The sequence below is a fragment of the Ranitomeya imitator genome, chromosome 9, assembly GCF_032444005.1.
Source record: "Ranitomeya imitator isolate aRanImi1 chromosome 9, aRanImi1.pri, whole genome shotgun sequence".
NCBI lineage: Eukaryota > Metazoa > Chordata > Amphibia > Anura > Dendrobatidae > Ranitomeya > Ranitomeya imitator.
The window spans coordinates 8,165,628-8,185,140 of NC_091290.1; the positions used below are offsets into that span (position 1 = coordinate 8,165,628).

General features: G+C 54.5%; 1 protein-coding gene across 28 annotated transcripts in view; it reads right to left on the reverse strand.

Annotated features, from left to right (window-relative positions):
• The window catches only part of MADD (MAP kinase activating death domain), a 66,728-nt gene that overhangs the window by 13,737 nt on the left and 33,478 nt on the right, over nt 1-19,513 (reverse strand). For 6 of the 28 annotated variants that reach the window (XM_069739795.1, XM_069739779.1, XM_069739781.1 and 3 more), the window contains exons 15-27: nt 19,267-19,368; nt 15,749-15,854; nt 15,056-15,242; nt 13,045-13,195; nt 12,654-12,878; nt 6,549-6,649; nt 5,763-5,843; nt 5,502-5,660; nt 4,563-4,668; nt 4,031-4,093; nt 2,121-2,241; nt 1,851-1,956; nt 1,423-1,533 (exon numbers count right to left, since the gene is read on the reverse strand). In XM_069739795.1, coding sequence (XP_069595896.1) covers nt 1,423-1,533; nt 1,851-1,956; nt 2,121-2,241; nt 4,031-4,093; nt 4,563-4,668; nt 5,502-5,660; nt 5,763-5,843; nt 6,549-6,649; nt 12,654-12,878; nt 13,045-13,195; nt 15,056-15,242; nt 15,749-15,854; nt 19,267-19,368 — 1,619 coding nt within the window. Of the gene's footprint in view, nt 1-1,422; nt 1,534-1,850; nt 1,957-2,120; nt 2,242-4,030; nt 4,094-4,562; nt 4,669-5,501; nt 5,661-5,762; nt 5,844-6,548; nt 6,650-9,346; nt 9,401-12,653; nt 12,879-13,044; nt 13,196-15,055; nt 15,243-15,748; nt 15,855-17,283; nt 17,344-19,266; nt 19,369-19,513 lie in introns of all 28 variants that reach the window. The other 22 variants (XM_069739784.1, XM_069739775.1, XM_069739786.1 and 19 more) reach the window with 10 other exon arrangements.

A 19,513-nucleotide genomic window follows, 5' to 3' on the forward strand; every position in this document is an offset into this window, starting at 1 on the left:
GAGCACAGGCCGAGTACATAAATATGACAGAAGGACAGGCCGAGCACATAAATATGACAGAAGGACAGGCCGAGCACATAAATATGACAGGAGGACAGGCCGAGCACATAAATATGACAGGAGCACAGGCCGAGCACATAAATATGACAGGAGGACAGGCCGAGTACATAAATATGACAGGAGGACAGACCGAGCACATAAATATGACAGGAGGACAGGCCGAGCACATAATATGACAGGAGCACAGGCCGAGCACATAAATATGACAGGAGCACAGGCCGAGCACATAAATATGACAGGAGCACAGGCCGAGCACATAAATATGACAGGAGGACAGGCCGAGTACATAAATATGACAGGAGAACAGGCCGAGCACATAAATATGACAGGAGGACAGGCCGAGTACATAAATATGACAGGAGCACAGGCCGCTCATCACTACTGCACATCAATGGCAAATCCAGAAACTGCATCATCCCGGTCTGCGGCCAAATCCGGGCGAGAATTACCGGCTGAGCCGAGGATTAGATCCCATGAGTCGCTCGACCACCAGATGGCATTTACCATAAGTCAACGGGAAAATCATCAGCAAAAATCACAAACCCAAAGAAATTTGCAATAGAAATTGTGCAGATTTACATTACAGAAGGTGAACCCTGCGAGCACGTGTCTTCTAGACCCCCCGACTTGACCACCAGCCCACTCCCCCCCCCCGACTTGGCAACTCTGGACAACCCCCCCGGGGGACCTCACCACTGGACATCCAAGAATCCCCCAGACCCAGCCACTGCACCCCTTATCCCCCCAGACCTGGCCTCTGCGCCCCTTATCCCCTGACCCGGCCGCTGGGCCCCTTATCCCCCCAGACCGGGCCTCTGCGCCCCTTATCCCCTGACCCGGCCACTGCACCCCTTATCCCCCCAGACCTGGCCTCTGCGCCCCTTATCCCCTGACCCGGCCGCTGAGCCCCTTATCCCCCCTGACCCGGCCGCTGGGCCCCTTATCCCCCCTGACCAGGCCGATGGGGCCCTTATCACCCCCCCCCCCCCCCAGCCACTGGCCCCTTACCCCCAGACCCGGCCGCTGGGCCCCTTATCCCCCTGACTCAGCCGATGGGCCCCTTACCCCCCTGACCCAGCTGTCGGCCCCTTACCCCCCTGACCCAGCTGTCGGCCCCTTATCCCCCCAGACCCGGCCGCTGCGCCCCTTATCCCCCCTGACCCGGCCGATGGGCCCCTTATCCCCCTGACCCAGCTGTCGGCCCCTTATCCCCCTGACCCAGCCACTGGGCCCCTTATCCCCCCTGACCTGGCTGCTGTGCCCCTTAACCCCTGACCCAGCTGCTGGACCAGGGTGCTGTGAATCTTTTTGCTCCACTTCTGACCCGGTGACATTATTGGCCCGTCCGTGTCAGCTCCTCACCAGGTCGCTCACTCGGTCCAGCAGCTCATTGATTAGCTGGCTGTGAGATAAGCCAATGTGACACTTCCCCAGGAGTCGGCGAACCTTCCTGCGCAGATCCGTCTTATTCACCTGGGAAGAACAATTGTCCAAGTTCAGAAAATTAAAAGAATAAACAACAACATTTCCCCCCAGAAACAAAATCGCCCTCATGAGCACAGCTGTGGCTACTGCTCAACCCCCCAAACCTGCAAAGTCTGTGTAATATCCATCACCAGTGTGGGGCGCACAATGACAGGGGCCATGCAATGAGCAGCCCACCAGGGGAAAATGCTAAAATATCTGCACTGATGTTCACCCAACTGGCAAGACTGCGGCCCAGCTGGGGAGTCTGGCTGGTGAGGACTTGTAGTGCCACAGAGTCCTCCGAACAAGCAGGGAATCGTTACCTTCATCATCACCATGTAAGCCACCATATTGTGCAGAAGAGTCGCCAGCAGACGGTCCTCATCGTCCTCCAAGCGCTTCCGGTCGTGCTCCCCCAAAGAGAAATACCTAAAGAAAGATCGGATCCCCCCAAGTGATTAGTGGCAGCGCTGCGAGTATATAATGCAACCATGTTCCTTCTTTCGGCAGCGTTCACACCAACACCTTCAAGGCTGCACACAGGGTCCTCGCTCGGTGCCTGGGACCCCAGAACAATCCTCCAGCGGTCTCACCTGTCTATCATTTCCTGAGGTCCTTGGTCCATCCCCATCCCCTCTCTCTCCAGCATCACAGCATCCAGGAAAGCGTCTTCCCAAAACTGCATTTGGTCCCAGAGGGTGGAGCGTTCCTTACCTAAAAGATGGGCACAATCTATGACAAAACCTCCGTATTTATATAAGAGGGGCCAACCAAGAAATGGTACAAAAAATAATTATGTATATATATCCCCTGCTGGTCCCGCAAGTCACCAATCACTAACCCAGCTGCTGGAATGTGTGAATGATTGGCTGCAGGGGTCGTGTGATTGATGAACGTGACGCCATCGCTGCAGGACTGGTGGGAGCTACTGGAGCATTTATTGGATAAGCTGTAGCTCTTTTTCACACTACGACACTTCTTGCGATGGTGCGACGGTCTAAGTCCTGGACTGCCCAATAAATGACGTGCACACAGTGATCGATAACCGCACAACACGTCACATGCAAACCGGACAACCCACAAGCCAAAAATACAGACCGATATATACCACGCTCATCCCGGAGCTGAAATCAGAATTCTGCTGGTGAGGAAAAGAACCCATCAAAACAGGTCTCCTGATCTGCTGGAGGAAGAGCCGGGTGACCCTCGCCAGTGATAGGGGGTCCGACAGGGGGGTCTCACCTTCCCACAACTGACAAAGGACATGGCAGGGAGGGAAGAGGACGGATCTGGAGATCTACTCCCCACAAACCACATCTTCATGACAGTCTGTACACAGCTGGTTTTAGAAGACGCAAACTGGGCAACTACCCGAAGCGGTCGGGGGGCCGAACCCGTCCAGTGCTACCTTGTGTAGGATCATTAGGGCACAGCATGGGGTTCTGGCGATCATCACCATCTGGCGATATTAGGTGGACACGATTGGATGGAATTATTTGGATACTATAATGGAGCGTTATTCAAGCTTAGTACGGTGGTATTATTTTGGAGCGTTACAGGGGAGCATTATTTAGCTCCTCTAAGGTGGGATACTGAATAACACTATTTTACTGCCAGTGTAACGGATGCACTATATGGAGGCATTTTTAGGATACTGTACGGTATTTTGCACCTCCCTATTAGCAGGTCACCGTACTGCTCTTTGACACCCAGGAGATCGGTTTCCTACGTTCTCTTACTGAATAATGTATCTGGCTACGAATGACACGCGATTACCGGAGATCCGTGACACCTTTACATATGTCGTCCCCTTCACCGGATGCTGGAGACAGAGGTTTCCATTGGTATCGGGGGGATCAGGCGTCTTACCCCAATGATGACCCTGCTGTAAACCAGCATGTATAACCTATACACCCTCACGTCCTATCCTGCCACACGATGCCTCCAGTCCTCAACATAGAGGTGACAGAGACCCCTGAATGATGAAGGCCACCTTGGGCAGCAGGTTTGGATTACACGAGATCTGGGGGTCACAATCCGGCCACATTCACTCTCCTCATGTTGTGATGCTGCCACAGCCTAAGGATTTCCAGACAGATAAAAAGAGCTTTATTTTGCAATCACTATAAAATGTATTCATGGTTCAGCTCATTGGGGGACAGGGTTCACGGCTCCGGTGTCCCCCAAGTATATGACCGTACCATGAAATCAACCTCGCAATTATTGCAGCCATCTTTTAGCCCCTAAATCCACAATCGCAGCCAATCATCTTGGTCACCCCCTCCTCCACCGCTGGCAGTTCACCGGCCCAAATGCATCAAGATACATACGAAGAAAAGGTAAAATATATAAATCTGCAGCCGGGTCTGATGTACAGCTGCTAGATGTATAGATAGACTACAGCATTAAATGCAAAAAGTAGGAACAAGAAGGGTAGATCCCAGACAAATGTACAAGCACACGGGCATGCCGGGTATCGGGCAGGACTGGCAAGATGTATTACTCAGTGAGAAGGTCTCCATCGCTGCCTCCTCGAGCTGGTCCCAGACTGAACCTTTATCTCTTCCTGCACAAAGGAGCCGATGCACAGCATAATGCAGCATGAGAAGAGGAAGAAAAGAGCAAGGAAGGGTTAAAGAGCACGGTCACAGCCGCATTATATACCTGGGATGAATCAAGGGACACGAAGGTCAAACACCGGCGATCTGCCCCCGCGAGGGCGCGGACCGGCGATCTGCCCCCGCGAGGGCACGGACCAGCGATCTGCCCCCGCGAGGGCGCGGACCGGCGATCTGCCCCCGCGAGGGCGCGGACCGGCGATCTGCCCCCGCGAGGGCGCGGACCGGCGATCTGCCCCCGCGAGGGCGCGGACCGGCGATCTGCCCCCGCGAGGGCGCGGACCGGCGATCTGCCCCCGCGAGGGCGCGGACCGGCGATCTGCCCCCGCGAGGGTGCGGACCGCTGATCCTTGGTTCCAGCTTTGTGACAACATTATAAAGAGAGACTTAATGAAAAGCATTAACTATGATTCTTACCCAACAGCCCTTCGTACAGGTAAATGCGCTGGCTGAGGTCTTGCGGAGGACGTCCCGGGCTGACGCCGCCATCCCTTTCCCCAGGTCGCAGAATCTGCTGCTTTCCCTGTAGAACAAATATCAAAATCAGGACAGTATTTAGAAATCAACGTGCCCAAAGTATCGGGAGCCAAGCGACCGCTGCCCACTTCATAATGGTTTCTAGGATGTTGCCTACTGATACGGGCAGCAGTGGCCGCACTTGCAGAATTTTGCAGCAAGGATGGCCGGGATCTCAGGATCGTGCATGCTGGACCTTGCTGTCCACCTCTATAGGACAGCTTCCCAACATACACAGCAGCCCTGGAGCTGAACCGCTAGTGCTGCCCAAATAAAGGGCTATTCATACGAGGCCCCGTGAGAATCAGACCTGCCCCTCTCGGCTCTAATGGAAGCGTAGCAAGTTCTGCTCCAGCCTCATCACTGCTGGCGGCCATGTTTCCACATGCAAAAAAGCTGCTTTTTGTTGTGCAGGCGTCTGCACTAACACACGCAATAGACATCTGCTCCAGGGAGTTCTGTGCTTTTGGATGCAGATTTAAACGCTAACGCTTTTTTTTTTTTTTTTTTAAAGTAGATAAACGTGGGGACTCTGCACTTCTTAGAAACATGACTGCGCTATTCTCAGCTCCCACATAGAAGTCTATAAGAAAAAAAAATGCACCAAAACACACAAAGTTCTACAGCAAACGTGACATCATGAAATCACAGCCGCTTTCCAAAACTGCATAACACGGCACTGGATTAATAGACGGCCATGTTACACCGGACAGCAACTCGTACTCCAGAGACCGGATTTTGTATCACAAATCTCCACAGAAGGAAAAAAAACTATTATTTTCTGACCAATGGAAGGAAAATAAATAATAAAATATAAACGATAAATTAATCGGTACTTACAAATATGGCCCCGGTGAAGGAGTTCATCTGAATTTCACTGTCGGATATGGCGCCCCTGGATCCTGACAGCCGCGCTCCACCGGGTCCTCCAAGTGTGTCCCCAGCATTGCTGCTCAGGTCACTATCTGCTCCCAGAGTCTCCCCCGAACTGTTACTGACCTGCAAGAAAGGGTTAATGGGGCTGTAATATGCAGTATTTGGGTCTGGCCTCTGACCACCCGCTCATGCCGTCCCCACTGTCGGGAGAAGCGCAGATCCTACCACTGTGCTGATCTCAGAGTCCTGACTGCTGCTTCGGATGAGAATAGCGGGTCCCGAGCTGACACCATCCAAGTCACTCCGCTGCTCCCGCGGGCACAAGGAGGGGGACACAAAAGAAACAAACAACCCATCTAATGAGACATGGGGATGGCACGGCGCCCAAACCAAACCAGACGGCACGGCGCCCAAACCAGACGGCACGGCGCCCAAACCAGACGGCACCCAAACCAGTCGGCACGGCACCCAAACCAGATGGCAAGGCGTCCACACCAGACAGCACGGCGCCCACAACAGACAGCATGGCCCCCAAACCAGGCCAGACGGCGCCCAAACCAGGCCAGACGGCACGGTGCCCAAACCAGACGGCACGGTGCCCAAACCAAACCAGACGGCGCGGCGCCCAAACCAAACCAGACGGCACGGCGCCCAAACCAGACGGCACGGCGCCCAAACCAAACCAGACGGCACGGCGCCCAAACCAAACCAGACGGCGCGGCGCCCAAACCAAACCAGACGGCACGGCGCCCAAACCAAACCAGATGACGCGGCGCCCAAACCAAACCAGACGGCACGGCGCCCAAACCAAACCAGACGGCACGGCGCCCAAACCAGACCAGACCCAAACAGCACGGCCCCCAAACCAAACTAGAGTCCTAACGAGAGACTGCATCTACCCCCAAACCGTACAATGCTAACGAGATCACATCTACTTTTACACGAGGACGCGACCCTCCTCACCCCAACAGCCGCCATCTATTACGTTACAGCGTAGAGTTCACTTTTTACCTGGGAGCCAGACGTGACGCTCAGGCCGCTGTCCGCACTTATCTGGGAGCGCTTCTCATCGGTGTCGGCGCTGTCTAGTAGCGGTTTAGGCTGCTCAGCGCCTGTAAATGTAAAGGGGCAACTGAATAAAAAGACAGAGATGGAAAATAAGGACGACAAGGAGGGAAACCATATTCTTAACCCAAACGGCAGCACAGAAGGAGCCCACCTCATCCTGACCAGGTAAGGAAGGTTCTAGACCAGGTAAGGAAGGTTCTAGGCCCGGTCGGGGCGGGACAAAATATTACTAGTGCCAGACTCCTCAAAAGTAAAATCAAGCCCCCGGATTTCCGCTCATATTCTTACATCAGCTCCTAGGTGACAACCAATATGGCCGTCAGACACCTGGTGGCCAATTTGTACAACTGGGAGTGGAAACCAAATCGGGGGATTTGTTTTGAATGAGACTTGTATTTGCGTGTGATTTTAGATTTTTTTTGTTTTTTGGCCTCGACCGGTCTAGGACAAATAATAGGATAAAAGACAATGAAAACGCAAAATCATTAATAATGTCATCCACATATAAAAGGAACATAAATCCACTAATACTATGGCCGTGTGCATCACTCCTCCTCAATGTGCAAATCTCAGGACACAACGGTCCATGGTCGGTAACGGCTCCGGCCACCAAATAGTGACTGCGCCAATGTCATAGTGAGAGGTTCGGGTCCACTCCCTGTATGGACACGTGGAGCGATGCTGCTTCCGTTCACATCTGTCCTCAGTGCGGTCAGATAAGAGGTCACCGCCGCAGAGTCAGAAGCAGCGACATTGCGAGCAAAGGCTCATGTGGTGCCGAGTGATATGAGAGAGGAGTGAGAGCATGAATAAAAAGCGCTAGATCAGGAAAGATGGCGGGAGCGGGGGAGGGGAAGCAGTGTATTCACCACTACAGATACTATCTCAGGACGAGAAACCCCCGACAAACCAGTCACCAATGGAGCATCTGCCAGCAAGGCCCGGAGTGTGCCCGCCTAAATCTGCCAGCAAGGCGCAGAGAGTGCCCACAGGTAATCAGCCAGCAATGCCCAGAGTGTGCCCCCCTCAATCTGCCAGCACGACCAGGAGTGCGCCCGCCTGGTAAATCAGCCAGCAAGATCGGGAGTGTGCCCCACAGGTAATCAGCCAGCAAAGCCCAGAGTGTGCCCCCCCTCAATCTGCCAGCAAGACCAGGAATGTGCCCGCCTCAATCTGCCAGAAAGACCAGGAGGGTGCCCGCTTCAATCTGCCAGCAAGACCAGGAGTGTATTTGCCTCAATCTGCCAGCAAGACTAGGAGTGTGCCCGCCTGGTAATCAGCCAGCAAGATCGTGAGTGTGCCTGCCTAAATCTGCCAGCAAGGTCCAGAGTGTGCTAGTCTAAACCTGCCTGTATGTACCAGAGTGCGCCCACTTGATAAACTGCCAGCAAGGCCCAGGGTGTGCCCTCCTGGTAATCTGCCTTCAAGGCCCAGAGTGAGCTTGCCTGGTAAATCTGCCAGCAAGGCCCAGAGTGTGCCCACCGGGTAAATCTGCTAGCAAGGCCCAGAGTGAGCTTGCCTGGTAAATCTGCCAGCAAGGCCCAGAGTGAGCCTGTCTGGTAAATCTGCCAGCAAGGCCCAGAGTGAGCCTGCCTGGTAAATCTGCTAGCAAGGCCCAGAGTGAGCCTGCCTGGTAAATCTGCCAGCAAGGCCCAGAGTGAGCCTGCCTGGTAAATCTGCCAGCAAGGCCCAGAGTGAGCCTGCCTGGTAAATCTGCTAGCAAGGCCCAGAGTGTGCCCAGCTGATAGTGCTGGTGAATCGACCAGCCTCTCAATTACAGGTGGGTCACAAATATCGACCTCCTGCCCCCCCTTGAGCACAGGATGAGGAGGCTTATCGGGCATCAGCAGTGTGAGGAATGAATGCGGCTGTCGTCTCCCTCCTGTGTTTCTCTGCAGAGGTTGATGGAGTTTAGCGAGTACAACATGGCGGACTGTGACAGTGGAGGCGACATACACAAGATCATTTTGGGCAATGTCCGCACCTTGGAGCTACACTAAGAAGTGGCATCCATGTAAAAAATACAAAACACATCAGACCCCGGACAATACTGCGGACGTCCAGGATTATGAGGAGCCCCAGGAAATCCCAGAAGAACATGGCGGTGTGAACGGAAATCACCGCAGATTATGGTTGGCTATTGGCTATGATGGAGGACTCATTACATCTGGTCCATGGAGCACTGCTCCAGATGTTACTGCACATAAACGAGCCACATCGGATAAAAATCAGCGGCTACGGGAGCCGGGATGGCGGGCGATGACACCGCGGTCACAATGGGGACATCATACCGAGAACTGATCACCAGCAGGACGGTTGCTCCTTTCTGCAAGAAGCAGGGGTCTGTATTTCACGGCCCACCTTGTGTATAGTCACTTATACCTTGAAGAATAAAACGCTGCTACCTGGAAACCATCAACAAGCAGGCGAGGAGGCTGAGGATGTTCATCTAATGATGGATGGTGTGCCTGCCCCGGATATCGCGGCTCGCTGACACGTGGCTGTCCACTATTCTCGACACCGTGCCCAGCCCCCCGCGCACCCAGAAATGGGCAGCTTGGGTGTTTTTTTATGGAAGCCCCCCCATCCTTCCCACCCCTGTTTTATCCCCGTAATCCCAGGATTAGACTGACAGGAGATTGGCAGAGACCCCCCTACAAAGTGCTGGACGTGACCCCACCAAGTGCGGCCGCCCTGCTGACAGATCGGGGACGGTTTGGGGGGTTTCTCCGGTTTCTTACTCTGTTTCTCCATAGCTTTTTGCTTTCTCACTTCTCGGTGCTTGTTCCACAATTCTACCCAAGATGCATTGCAAGCAGGAGAGAAAGACAGAAAGTCAGGTGCGGATCAGACAGGCCTGAAAATGGACACAGAGACCCCCGGCCCCCTCCCCATACAGCCCCGACACGGACACATGAGCACGGGTGTGATGGCGAGAGAGTGGTAGAGAGAGCACAGTAAGTAGCGGTTGTATTTATGTATCAGCACGCGGTATACATAAATATCCACCCCTATGTATATACTCATCTGTGCACTGTATACACATAGGACCAGCCCCACCCAGATGAAACCCACCATCTAGCGCTACGTAGGACATGGAGACCCCAGGACAGACATCGGGGGCTACAGCAGCTGTGGCACTACAAGTCTCAGCGCCACATCTATTAGTCCACACGTTGGTAAACTGATACAGACAATGAACTACAGGGGCGGTCAGGGATTAGGAGACAGTAAAGCGGCACCATGAGTACTCACAGGCTGGGCCTGGTATTGCAGCTGACTCACACAAAAGCTGCAATACAAGAAGCCACCTGGGGGGGCGCTGTTATCTAATGACAAACGTCAAACACAACAGGTCTCCTAGTGTGACGAAACCCTCCAACCGGACCGAACATGGACGTACAGAGGAGGAGAGAAAATCGATCTGCAGGAGTCCGGGTTCAGCGGCCTCATCAGTAGTCCACGGCCACCAGACAGGAGCCGCGATCCTGATCAGTAGGCCTGGCAACAAATGTCTCATGCCACAACAGACCTACTAACCAAACGGGCCACCAAGAACTCTCCAGCAGGTAGGAAGCGGCCCCAAGACCAGGTCCCTGCCCGAGGCAGCCCCGAGACCAGGGCCCAGCCCGAGGCAGCCCCGAGACCAGGGCCCAGCCCGAGGCGGCCCCGAGACCAGGGCCCTGCCCGAGGCGGCCCCGAGACCAGGGCCCTGCCCGAGGCGGCCCCGAGACCAGGGCCCTGCCCGAGGCGGCCCCGAGACCAGGGCCCAGCCCGAGGCGGCCCCGAGACCAGGGCCCAGCCCGAGGCGGCCCCGTGACCAGGGCCCAGCCCGAGGCGGCCCCGAGACCAGGGCCCAGCCCGAGGCGGCCCCGAGACCAGGGCCCAGCCCGAGGCGGCTCCGAGACCAGGGCCCTGCCCGAGGCAGCCCAGAGACCAGGGCCCAGCCCGAGGCAGCCCAGAGACCAGGGCCCAGCCCGAGGCAGCCCCGAGACCAGGGCCCTGCCCGAGGCAGCCCCGAGACCAGGGCCCTGCCCGAGGCAGCCCCGAGACCAGGGCCCAGCCCGAGGCGGCCCCGAGACCAGGGCCCAGCCCGAGGCGGCCCCGAGACCAGGGCCCAGCCCGAGGCGGCCCCGAGACCAGGGCCCAGCCCGAGGCGGCCCCGAGACCAGGGCCCAGCCCGAGGCAGTTCCGAGACCAGGGCCCTGCCCGAGGCAGCCCCGAGACCAGGGCCCAGCCCGAGGCGGCCCCGAGACCAGGGCCCAGCCCGAGGCGGCCCCGAGACCAGGGCCCAGCCCGAGGCGGCCCCGAGACCAGGGCCCAGCCCGAGGCAGTTCCGAGACCAGGGCCCTGCCCGAGGCAGCCCCGAGACCAGGGCCCAGCCCGAGGCAGCCCCGAGACCAGGGCCCAGCCCGAGGCGGCCCCGAGACCAGGGCCCTGCCCGAGGCGGCCCCGAGACCAGGGCCCAGCCCGAGGCAGCCCCGAGACCAGGGCCCAGCCCGAGGCGGCCCCGAGATCAGGGCCCTGCCCGAGGCAGCCACAAGACCAGGGCCCTGCCCGAGGCAGCCCCGAGACCAGGGCCCTGCCCGAGGCGGCCCCGAGATCAGGGCCCTGCCCGAGGCAGCCACAAGACCAGGGCCCTGCCCGAGGCAGCCACAAGACCAGGGCCCTGCCCGAGGCAGCCACAAGACCAGGGCCCTGCCCGAGGCAGCCCCGAGACCAGGGCCCAGCCCGAGGCAGCCACAAGATCAGGGCCCTGCCCGAGGCAGCCACAAGACCAGGGCCCTGCCCGAGGCAGCCACAAGACCAGAGCCCTGCCCGAGGCAGCCACAAGACCAGGGCCCTGCCCGAGGCAGCCACAAGACCAGGGCCCTGCCCGAGGCAGCCACAAGACCAGGGCCCTGCCCGAGGCAGCCACAAGACCAGGGCCCTGCGAATCGATCAGCTTATCTCTAAACACATCCGTATCCATACAGACGCCACCAATCATCCAGACAGATTCCCAAAATATGAGTCAAAAAGTGACATGAAGATTGACTCTGGTCCTGGTACCAGGATATAATTCAGCAGTCGGGGGTCCCCATCATCCCAGAGAACAAGAAAGGGATCACAATAATCACCGCTCATTATAGAGATGAATGGGCGGTATGGGGGATCTCAGGAAACATTTACATGGGACTGCACAGACGTGGATATTCAGCTTGGAATCGGCAGCAGAATATTTTATGAAATCTCATCAACATTCTGTCAGAAAAATCCCATTCAATTTACAATGTGGATTTTCCCTGTAGATTTCTCCCACTGTGATAAAGGGACAGAAGGGCAAATCTGACAGTGACTGCGCACAATTACTTATGTGGACACAACCTTAGGATAAATGCACGCGGGGCAGATTTGATGGGGATCTTGTGTGCAGATTTGCACTAAATCCTCTAAAACTAGATTCACAAGTAGCGGATTTGGTGTGGATTTTATGTGCTGAGTTTCCACACTGAAAATCCACAGAACGTTGCAGAACCTGAAGAGGAGGAGGTTATTCTCAGTGACAGGTGGTTTGCGGCTTTGGTGCAGATTCTGTCAATTGTTTCTGCGTTATCAGTGTGGATTTCACCCAATCCGATAGAAAAGGGTAAAATGTGCAGTAAGAGCCCCGCGGCGCCATCTGCGGCATAACACACCCCAAAAACCTGCGGAATCATCTACACAGTTATGCTACAAAAAAAAATTCTGCAGCCGCCGTGCAAAAATCAGGAACAGGCAGAGAGAAGAGCTGCCAACATGCAGCCCCTACAGACTCATTGATTTCTAGGGTTCCGTGATGGCGGACATCGCTCAGTCCTTCCCACACGTGACGCAAACACACATTACAGATGGAGCAGACAACCACAGACGAACACTTCCTACGAGTCACGCTACTGAGGACTGAATCCTGGAGCGGATAATGGTGGTTTGGTGGCGGGGAAGGGACAGCAGCGATGCCGGCGGTGGGTGATGTGGTGGGTTCGGGCAGCATTAGCCCATGTTCTCTTTCCTCTGCTCTATACACACCAATGGAAGCCACAAAATTCTCTTCCTTGAGACTCCGAGTGTCAAATTGTCGTGCCGCCCGACTAGCGGGGCCTGATGGGCGAGGAAGCAGCTGCTGGGCTGGCAGCTTGGGGGCGGGCAGCTGTGGGGCAGGCCGAGACTCTCCTCGGGGGACGGACACTGAATCCCTAGACACGGGGGTCAGAGTGCCATCGGCAGTAGGACTGTGCTTCCTTTTCTCAGGTTCTTAGTAGAGGCGTAAAAGAGAAAAAAAACAGGTAGGAAGAGAAGATGTAAAGATTGAGGAGAGAAGAAAACATGGAAGTTAGTAGCAGATCGGAACAATGAGGTTATGTACAAAGAGCGGCACCGCCAGCACGTCCTCCGCCGCCGATCACCCGCCGGCCTTTACCTTTGTTGTAGTAGTGCGTGTGAGCGACTTCCAGGAGGCTGAAGATGCTCGCCATGCCACCCAGGCCAGCGTTGGCGTACGACTGCTCCAAGCTGGACACCGTGCACTTCAGTATGTCCAGCATGCCCTTGTAGACTTTCTTGCTGACCTCCTAAATCAAAACAGAACTGTAAGGACGACCGTGTCCGACCCAGAGGGGCAATTGTGCCGATACAGAGGCAGGTGGGGCCATGGACGCCCACCAACAGACAGTCATACGTTACAGGCGGAAACGGAAAAACTGAGTGTGAGCATCTACATGGCAGAGGAGGTATAAGGTGGACAAATATAAAGCTCTGCCCTGGGGGCGAATAACCTGCCGGCATCATATGTGCTAAGAGGAGAAAAAACTAGAAGAGTCACTGGAGAGAAGATCTGGGTGTAGTGATCTGTGAGCACCATATCTGCTAGGGGGAGAAAAGGATCTGGGTGTAGTGATCTGTGAGCACCATATCTGCTAGGGGTAGAAAAGCATCTGGGTGTAGTGATCTGTGGGCACCATATCTGCTAGGGGGAGAAAAGGATCTGGGTGTAGTGATCTGTGGGCACCATATGGGCCAGGGGGAGAAAAACTAGGAGAGTCACTGGCAAAAAGGATCTGGGTGTAGTGATCTGTGGGCACCATATGGGCTAGGGGGAGAAAAACTAGGAGAGTCACTGGCAAAAAGGATCTGGGTGTAGTGATCTGTGGGCACCATATGGGCTAGGGGGAGAAAAGGATCTGGGTTTAGTGATCTGTGGGCACCATATGGGCTAGGAGGAGAAAAACTAGGAGAGTCACTGGCAAAAAGGATCTGGATTTAGTGATCTGTGAGCACCATATCTGCTAGGGGGAGAGAAGATCTGGGTGTAGTGATCTGTGAGCACCATATCTGCTAGGGGGAGAGAAGATCTGGGTGTAGTGATCTGTGAGCACCATATGTGCTAGGGGGAGAAAAGATCTGGGTGTAGTGATCTGTGGGCACCATATCTGCTAGGGGGAGAGAAGATCTGGGTGTAGTGATCTATGAGCACCATATCTGCTAGGGGGAGAGAAGATCTGGGTGTAGTGATCTGTGAGCACCATATCTGCTAGGGGGAGAGAAGATCTGGGTGTAGTGATCTGTGAGCACCATATCTGCTAGGGGGAGAGAAGATCTGGGTGTAGTGATCTGTGAGCACCATATGTGCTAGGGGGAGAAAAGATCTGGGTGTAGTGATCTGTGAGCACCATATCTGCTAGGGGGAGAGAAGATCTGGGTGTAGTGATCTGTGAGCACCATATCTGCTAGGGGGAGAGAAGATCTGGGTGTAGTGATCTGTGAGCACCATATCTGCTAGGGGGAGAGAAGATCTGGGTGTAGTGATCTGTGAGCACCATATCTGCTAGGGGGAGAGAAGATCTGGGTGTAGTGATCTGTGAGCACCATATCTGCTAGGGGGAGAGAAGATCTGGGTGTAGTGATCTGTGAGCACCATATCTGCTAGGGGGAGAGAAGATCTGGGTGTAGTGATCTGTGAGCACCATATCTGCTAGGGGGAGAGAAGATCTGGGTGTAGTGATCTGTGAGCACCATATCTGCTAGGGGGAGAGAAGATCTGGGTGTAGTGATCTGTGGGCACCATATCTGCTAGGGGGAGAGAAGATCTGGGTGTAGTGATCTATGAGCACCATATCTGCTAGGGGGAGAGAAGATCTGGGTGTAGTGATCTGTGAGCACCATATCTGCTAGGGGGAGAGAAGATCTGGGTGTAGTGATCTGTGAGCACCATATCTGCTAGGGGGAGAAAAACTAGGAGAGTCACTGGCAAAAAGGATCTGGGTGTAGTGATCCGTAGCCACCATTTGCGGGGGCTTCCCATCTCCCAGGTCATGGGTGGCTCCCAGTCAGGTGACTGCTGGACCAGGGTCCTATGAATCCATTCGATCATCCATATATGCTAACAATATTCCGTGATGACCCCGGCATAGAAGACACGAGGCCGCACTCACCACTTCTTGGATGACCTCGTTCCTCGCGTCCTCCTCGGTCTGGATGGACCTGTTCAGTTTGCTCAGGACAAAGACACGAAGCTGCTCGCTTTCCAGCAACCGGCGGACTTTCTTCATGTTCAGCCACCCAACACCTTGACCCTCGAGGACACTGAGCGCCACCTCCTTCAGAAACTGCTGGTTCTCACTGCAGGAAAGGAGAAATGACCGACGGTCACAAGGACACAGACTGCTACTAATCACCGAAAATTAAGATTAATGACAGCCATCATGAATTACAAAAACGAGAGCGTGAGAGCGGACTGTCAGTCACTACATGTCTCTCACACTGGTAAAGCCCAGTATTTACAATAATCTCTGGGGGCGGAGTTTTGGAGAGACTTATGTCCCACCCATAGATCTTAACAGTTCACTTACATAATAAAAACATGGATATCTCTAGAATAAGACATCGGATCGCAGATATAAAAGTGTTGCTTCATTCAGCTTTCTGTGATCTACATGCCCATATAGATGGCTTAGGAGGATGAATCCTACAGACATTCCCTTTAAGGGATGACATGCTGGAAAATTTTCAACATTCTCTGGTACCGAGCTGAAAACAGCCGTCGTAGACGGTCCTATGTGTCAGATAACGGCACAATGGTAAATACAACGGCCTCATCATGCAGAGGATAAAGCGTCTGCACTTACCCGGAATTGTTTGCTCTGCCCTGAGGGGAAGGAGATTCCCTTTTCACGGTCGGGCTGTGTTTTATCACCGAAGACTTGTGATCTACGAGCGCTCGCCTGTTGCTGGCTGCAAAATAATAAAAAAACATTATTGGAAATTCCAGATTACGGAGACGCAAACTTCAGCAAACACAAAAATGTCCCCAAAAAACTCAAATCATCTCCACTGAATCTAAACCAGCGAAGTTTTCTTCCATAGAGTCACATATGTTGTTCTGGGTAATGATAATATTCGGTACCGCCATGGGGGCATTTTGCAGCTTTCCGAGAAGCCTGGACGGCAAACAGTCATGTGATGTAGTGATAGGAAAGTTTGCCAGATGTTTATTTAAAGGGGTATTCTCTTTTTAAAATCATGGACTATTAAAAGGATCTGCCACAACATTACGATAGTTGGAGGGTTGAGAACTAACGGTCGGGCCCCTTGCTGATTTTCTCTGCATGATTTGCAGGTCCTTGAACAAGCTGCCCGGCGACCTACATCACGGCTGCTTTGCAATGCAGATGGACGGGAGCGATGCTCTGAGGCTTGCAAACTATTTTTTTTTATGAAGTTTTGATGCTGATTTTTGAGTCAATGCCAGAAGTGGAGGTACCAGGAATGGGAGCTATAATGGAAGCTTTTATACTTCTCCTTCCTGCTGACTACACTTCTGGAATTGGCCAAAGAGAAAAACAAAAAAATAAAGAAAAACTATGAGAGGACCAGATGAGGGTCCCAGTCATCGGGAGTCCATGATTGCATATATCTGATAGATTTTCAGACGCTGGTTTAGCGGCCACTTCAGTAGTCCGTGGCCACCGGCCCGGAGCCCTGTGAACCTCCTCCTAGCTGCCAGCGTCACTTCCGATTAGTAGGTCTGGTGCGATGGTCTCTGTGGCGGCACAACGCAGATGTGATGTCACGCCAGGCCGATTAATGGAAAGAGGTGCCGGGATTTAGGCCGGGAAGAGATGGTTCGCAGGGCTCTGGGCCTTAGGCCACGGACTACTGACATGGCCGCTGCGCCAGGGTCCTGAGGATCTATTTGATCATCACTAAAATCCAACTTTGGTCAGGAAACTTCTTGAAATCACCGTGAAAGCTGTAAAATGTCCTCATTTCTCATCACCCAGGAAAAAGCAAAAGAGACATTTTAACAACTTTTAATTTTCCCATTTTTGGGGGAGATGGTGATAAATAATGATGGGTGCTGTAAAGAGAATGTGAGAAGGAAAGAGGCCGACTGAGCTGTGGATCTCAGAAGAGTCACTGAGGAAAGGAGTAAATCCACCGGTCAGTGAGCGCAGGGAGGAAACACTGGAGAAAAGAGCGTGGCACAACCCGTGACCTGGGGAAAACATGGAGACCGGCGTCATGACCGGAAGGCTAAAAAACTACTACTACATACAAGAACCACAAGGCACAGCATGACAGATGGCGACCAATGAGAAGCACAATATGGCGGGTGGCAGAGCGGGGGGCAACATGCAGAGCTTATGCTACAGGCACCCACCTTCTGCAGGCGCGGGCCCGGAGTCTGCAATTATCTCCATTATAGTATTAAGCCCAAATACTGGGACAAAAAATGCAAAGTTAGTGGCAACCGATCAATCGGAAAACACAGCTGGCTGCCTACACTGGAATATTCCCACTGCATGGAGACCCCGATAGTACGGAGACCCCGATACTCCACATCGTGAAGCAGTTATCAGTACAAGCCCGTCCAACCCCGCAGCTGCGGCTACATAATCGCCCAGACAGACCCCTCCTCATTATTACTGCTGAGGACGCATGCACTTACGCTTTACCGTAGCAAACCTGATCCCACAAGGCCAAATCCGCACCCACTTCATGAAATGGTTAATGAGATGAGGGATCGCGACCCCCCAGAGAGCGGCACGGCTCCTGCATGTTACTGGGGAAGAATGAACGAAAAACCGAAAGGAGTCTGCAAACTAAAAAGTGTCCCTGCTGCCTACAAGGAGCAAAAGTGGAAGAGGAAAGAAGCAGGAGGACCTGGGAACAAACGGCGGCATCTAACCTGACTGCAGACTAATGCGCAGCGTCCCCGTGCCGCACTACCAGCCTCTCTGTATTCCCGCAGAGCAGAGGGCGCAGCATGAGAGATTCTGGGGGCGCTGCACCGCAGAACAGAGGGCGCAGCATGAGAGCAGCATGGGGGCGCTGCACCCGCAGAGCAGAGGGCGCAGCATGAGAGATTCTGGGGGAGCTGCACCCGCAGGGCAGAGGGCGCAGCATGAGAGATTCTGGGGGCGCTGCTCCCGCAGAGCAGAGGGCGCAGCATGAGAGCTTCTGGGGGCGCTGCACCCGCAGAGCAGAGGGCGCAGCATGAGAGCTTCTGGGGGGCAGCATGAGAGCTTCTGGGGGGCGCTGCACCCGCAGAGCAGAGGGCGCAGCATGAGAGATTCTGGGGGCGCTGCTCCCGCAGAGCAGAGGGCGCAGCATGAGAGCTTCTGGGGGCGCTGCACCCGCAGAGCAGAGGGCGCAGCATGAGAGATTCTGGGGGGCGCTGCACCCGCAGAGCAGAGGGCGCAGCATGAGAGATTCTGGGGGCGCTGCACCGCAGAACAGAGGGCGCAGAATGAGAGCAGCATGGGGGCACTGCACCCACAGAGCAGAGGGCGCAGCATGAGAGATTCTGGGGGGCGCTGCATCGCAGAACAGAGGGCGCAGCATGAGAGATTTTGGGAGGCGCTGCACCCACAGAGCAGAGGGCGCAGCATGAGAGATTCTGGGGGCGCTGCACCCGCAGAGAAAAAGGGCGCAGCAACCGCAGAACAGAGGGCGCAGCATGAGAGATTTTGGGGGGCGCTGCACCCACAGAGCAGAGGGCGCAGCATGAGAGATTCTGGGGGACGCTGCACCCACACTGGACACTGGAGCAGCAATCTGTTTGTTGTAAAGGAAAATTGCTAGTTATGCAAATCCCAGGTATATTCGCCATAGTCACACTGATAATTATCAGAGGCCAATGCAGCTTAAAAGAACAAAAAAAGTTGCGGTGCCATCTTGTAAGTCGGGTCCTACATACACTCATATGCCAGAGTGACAGCAGTCTATACAAGCGCACACAGCAGCAAACACCCAGCCGTGCTCTTCCAAATCCCACTCACTGAAGGCGATCTTTGGTTAATGGCTATACAAAGATCGCCGGAGAACATACTGACCTTTTCCCAATTGCCCTGCCACTTCTTGCTGACCTTTGACCCCCGAGTGGGAGAAGCATGCAAAATTTAAATAAAACAATAAGGCAATGACAAAACACAAATGTCAGCGATCTCACGTCACTCTGCAAAGCCGCGGAAGAGCGATGGATACGATGGAATGGTTCATGGAAGATGCACAACTTACCTCCATGGGGACATGATGGGAGTCGTTGTCCAGATGTGCTCTGCATCCGTACTGGGAGAGCACTTACCTTCTGCGCTGTATGGAATACCTCCCTATGTCATACCATCACTGAGGGAGCGCTTACCTTTCAAGCTGGGAAATGGAGTGGCCTTATCCCGGCTGCTCTTGGTTGGAAGGGTTAAGCTGGACAAGCTGAAACTGCTGCTATGGCTCTTGTATAGATTACCTGGAAGGAGAGAGTTAAGAGGATGAGAGGGCGCCGCCTCCGCCCCACGAGGGCACGACAGCGCCGCCTCCGCCCCACGAGGGCACGACAGCGCCACCTCCGCCCCACGAGGGCACGACAGCGCCACCTCCGCCCCACGAGGGCA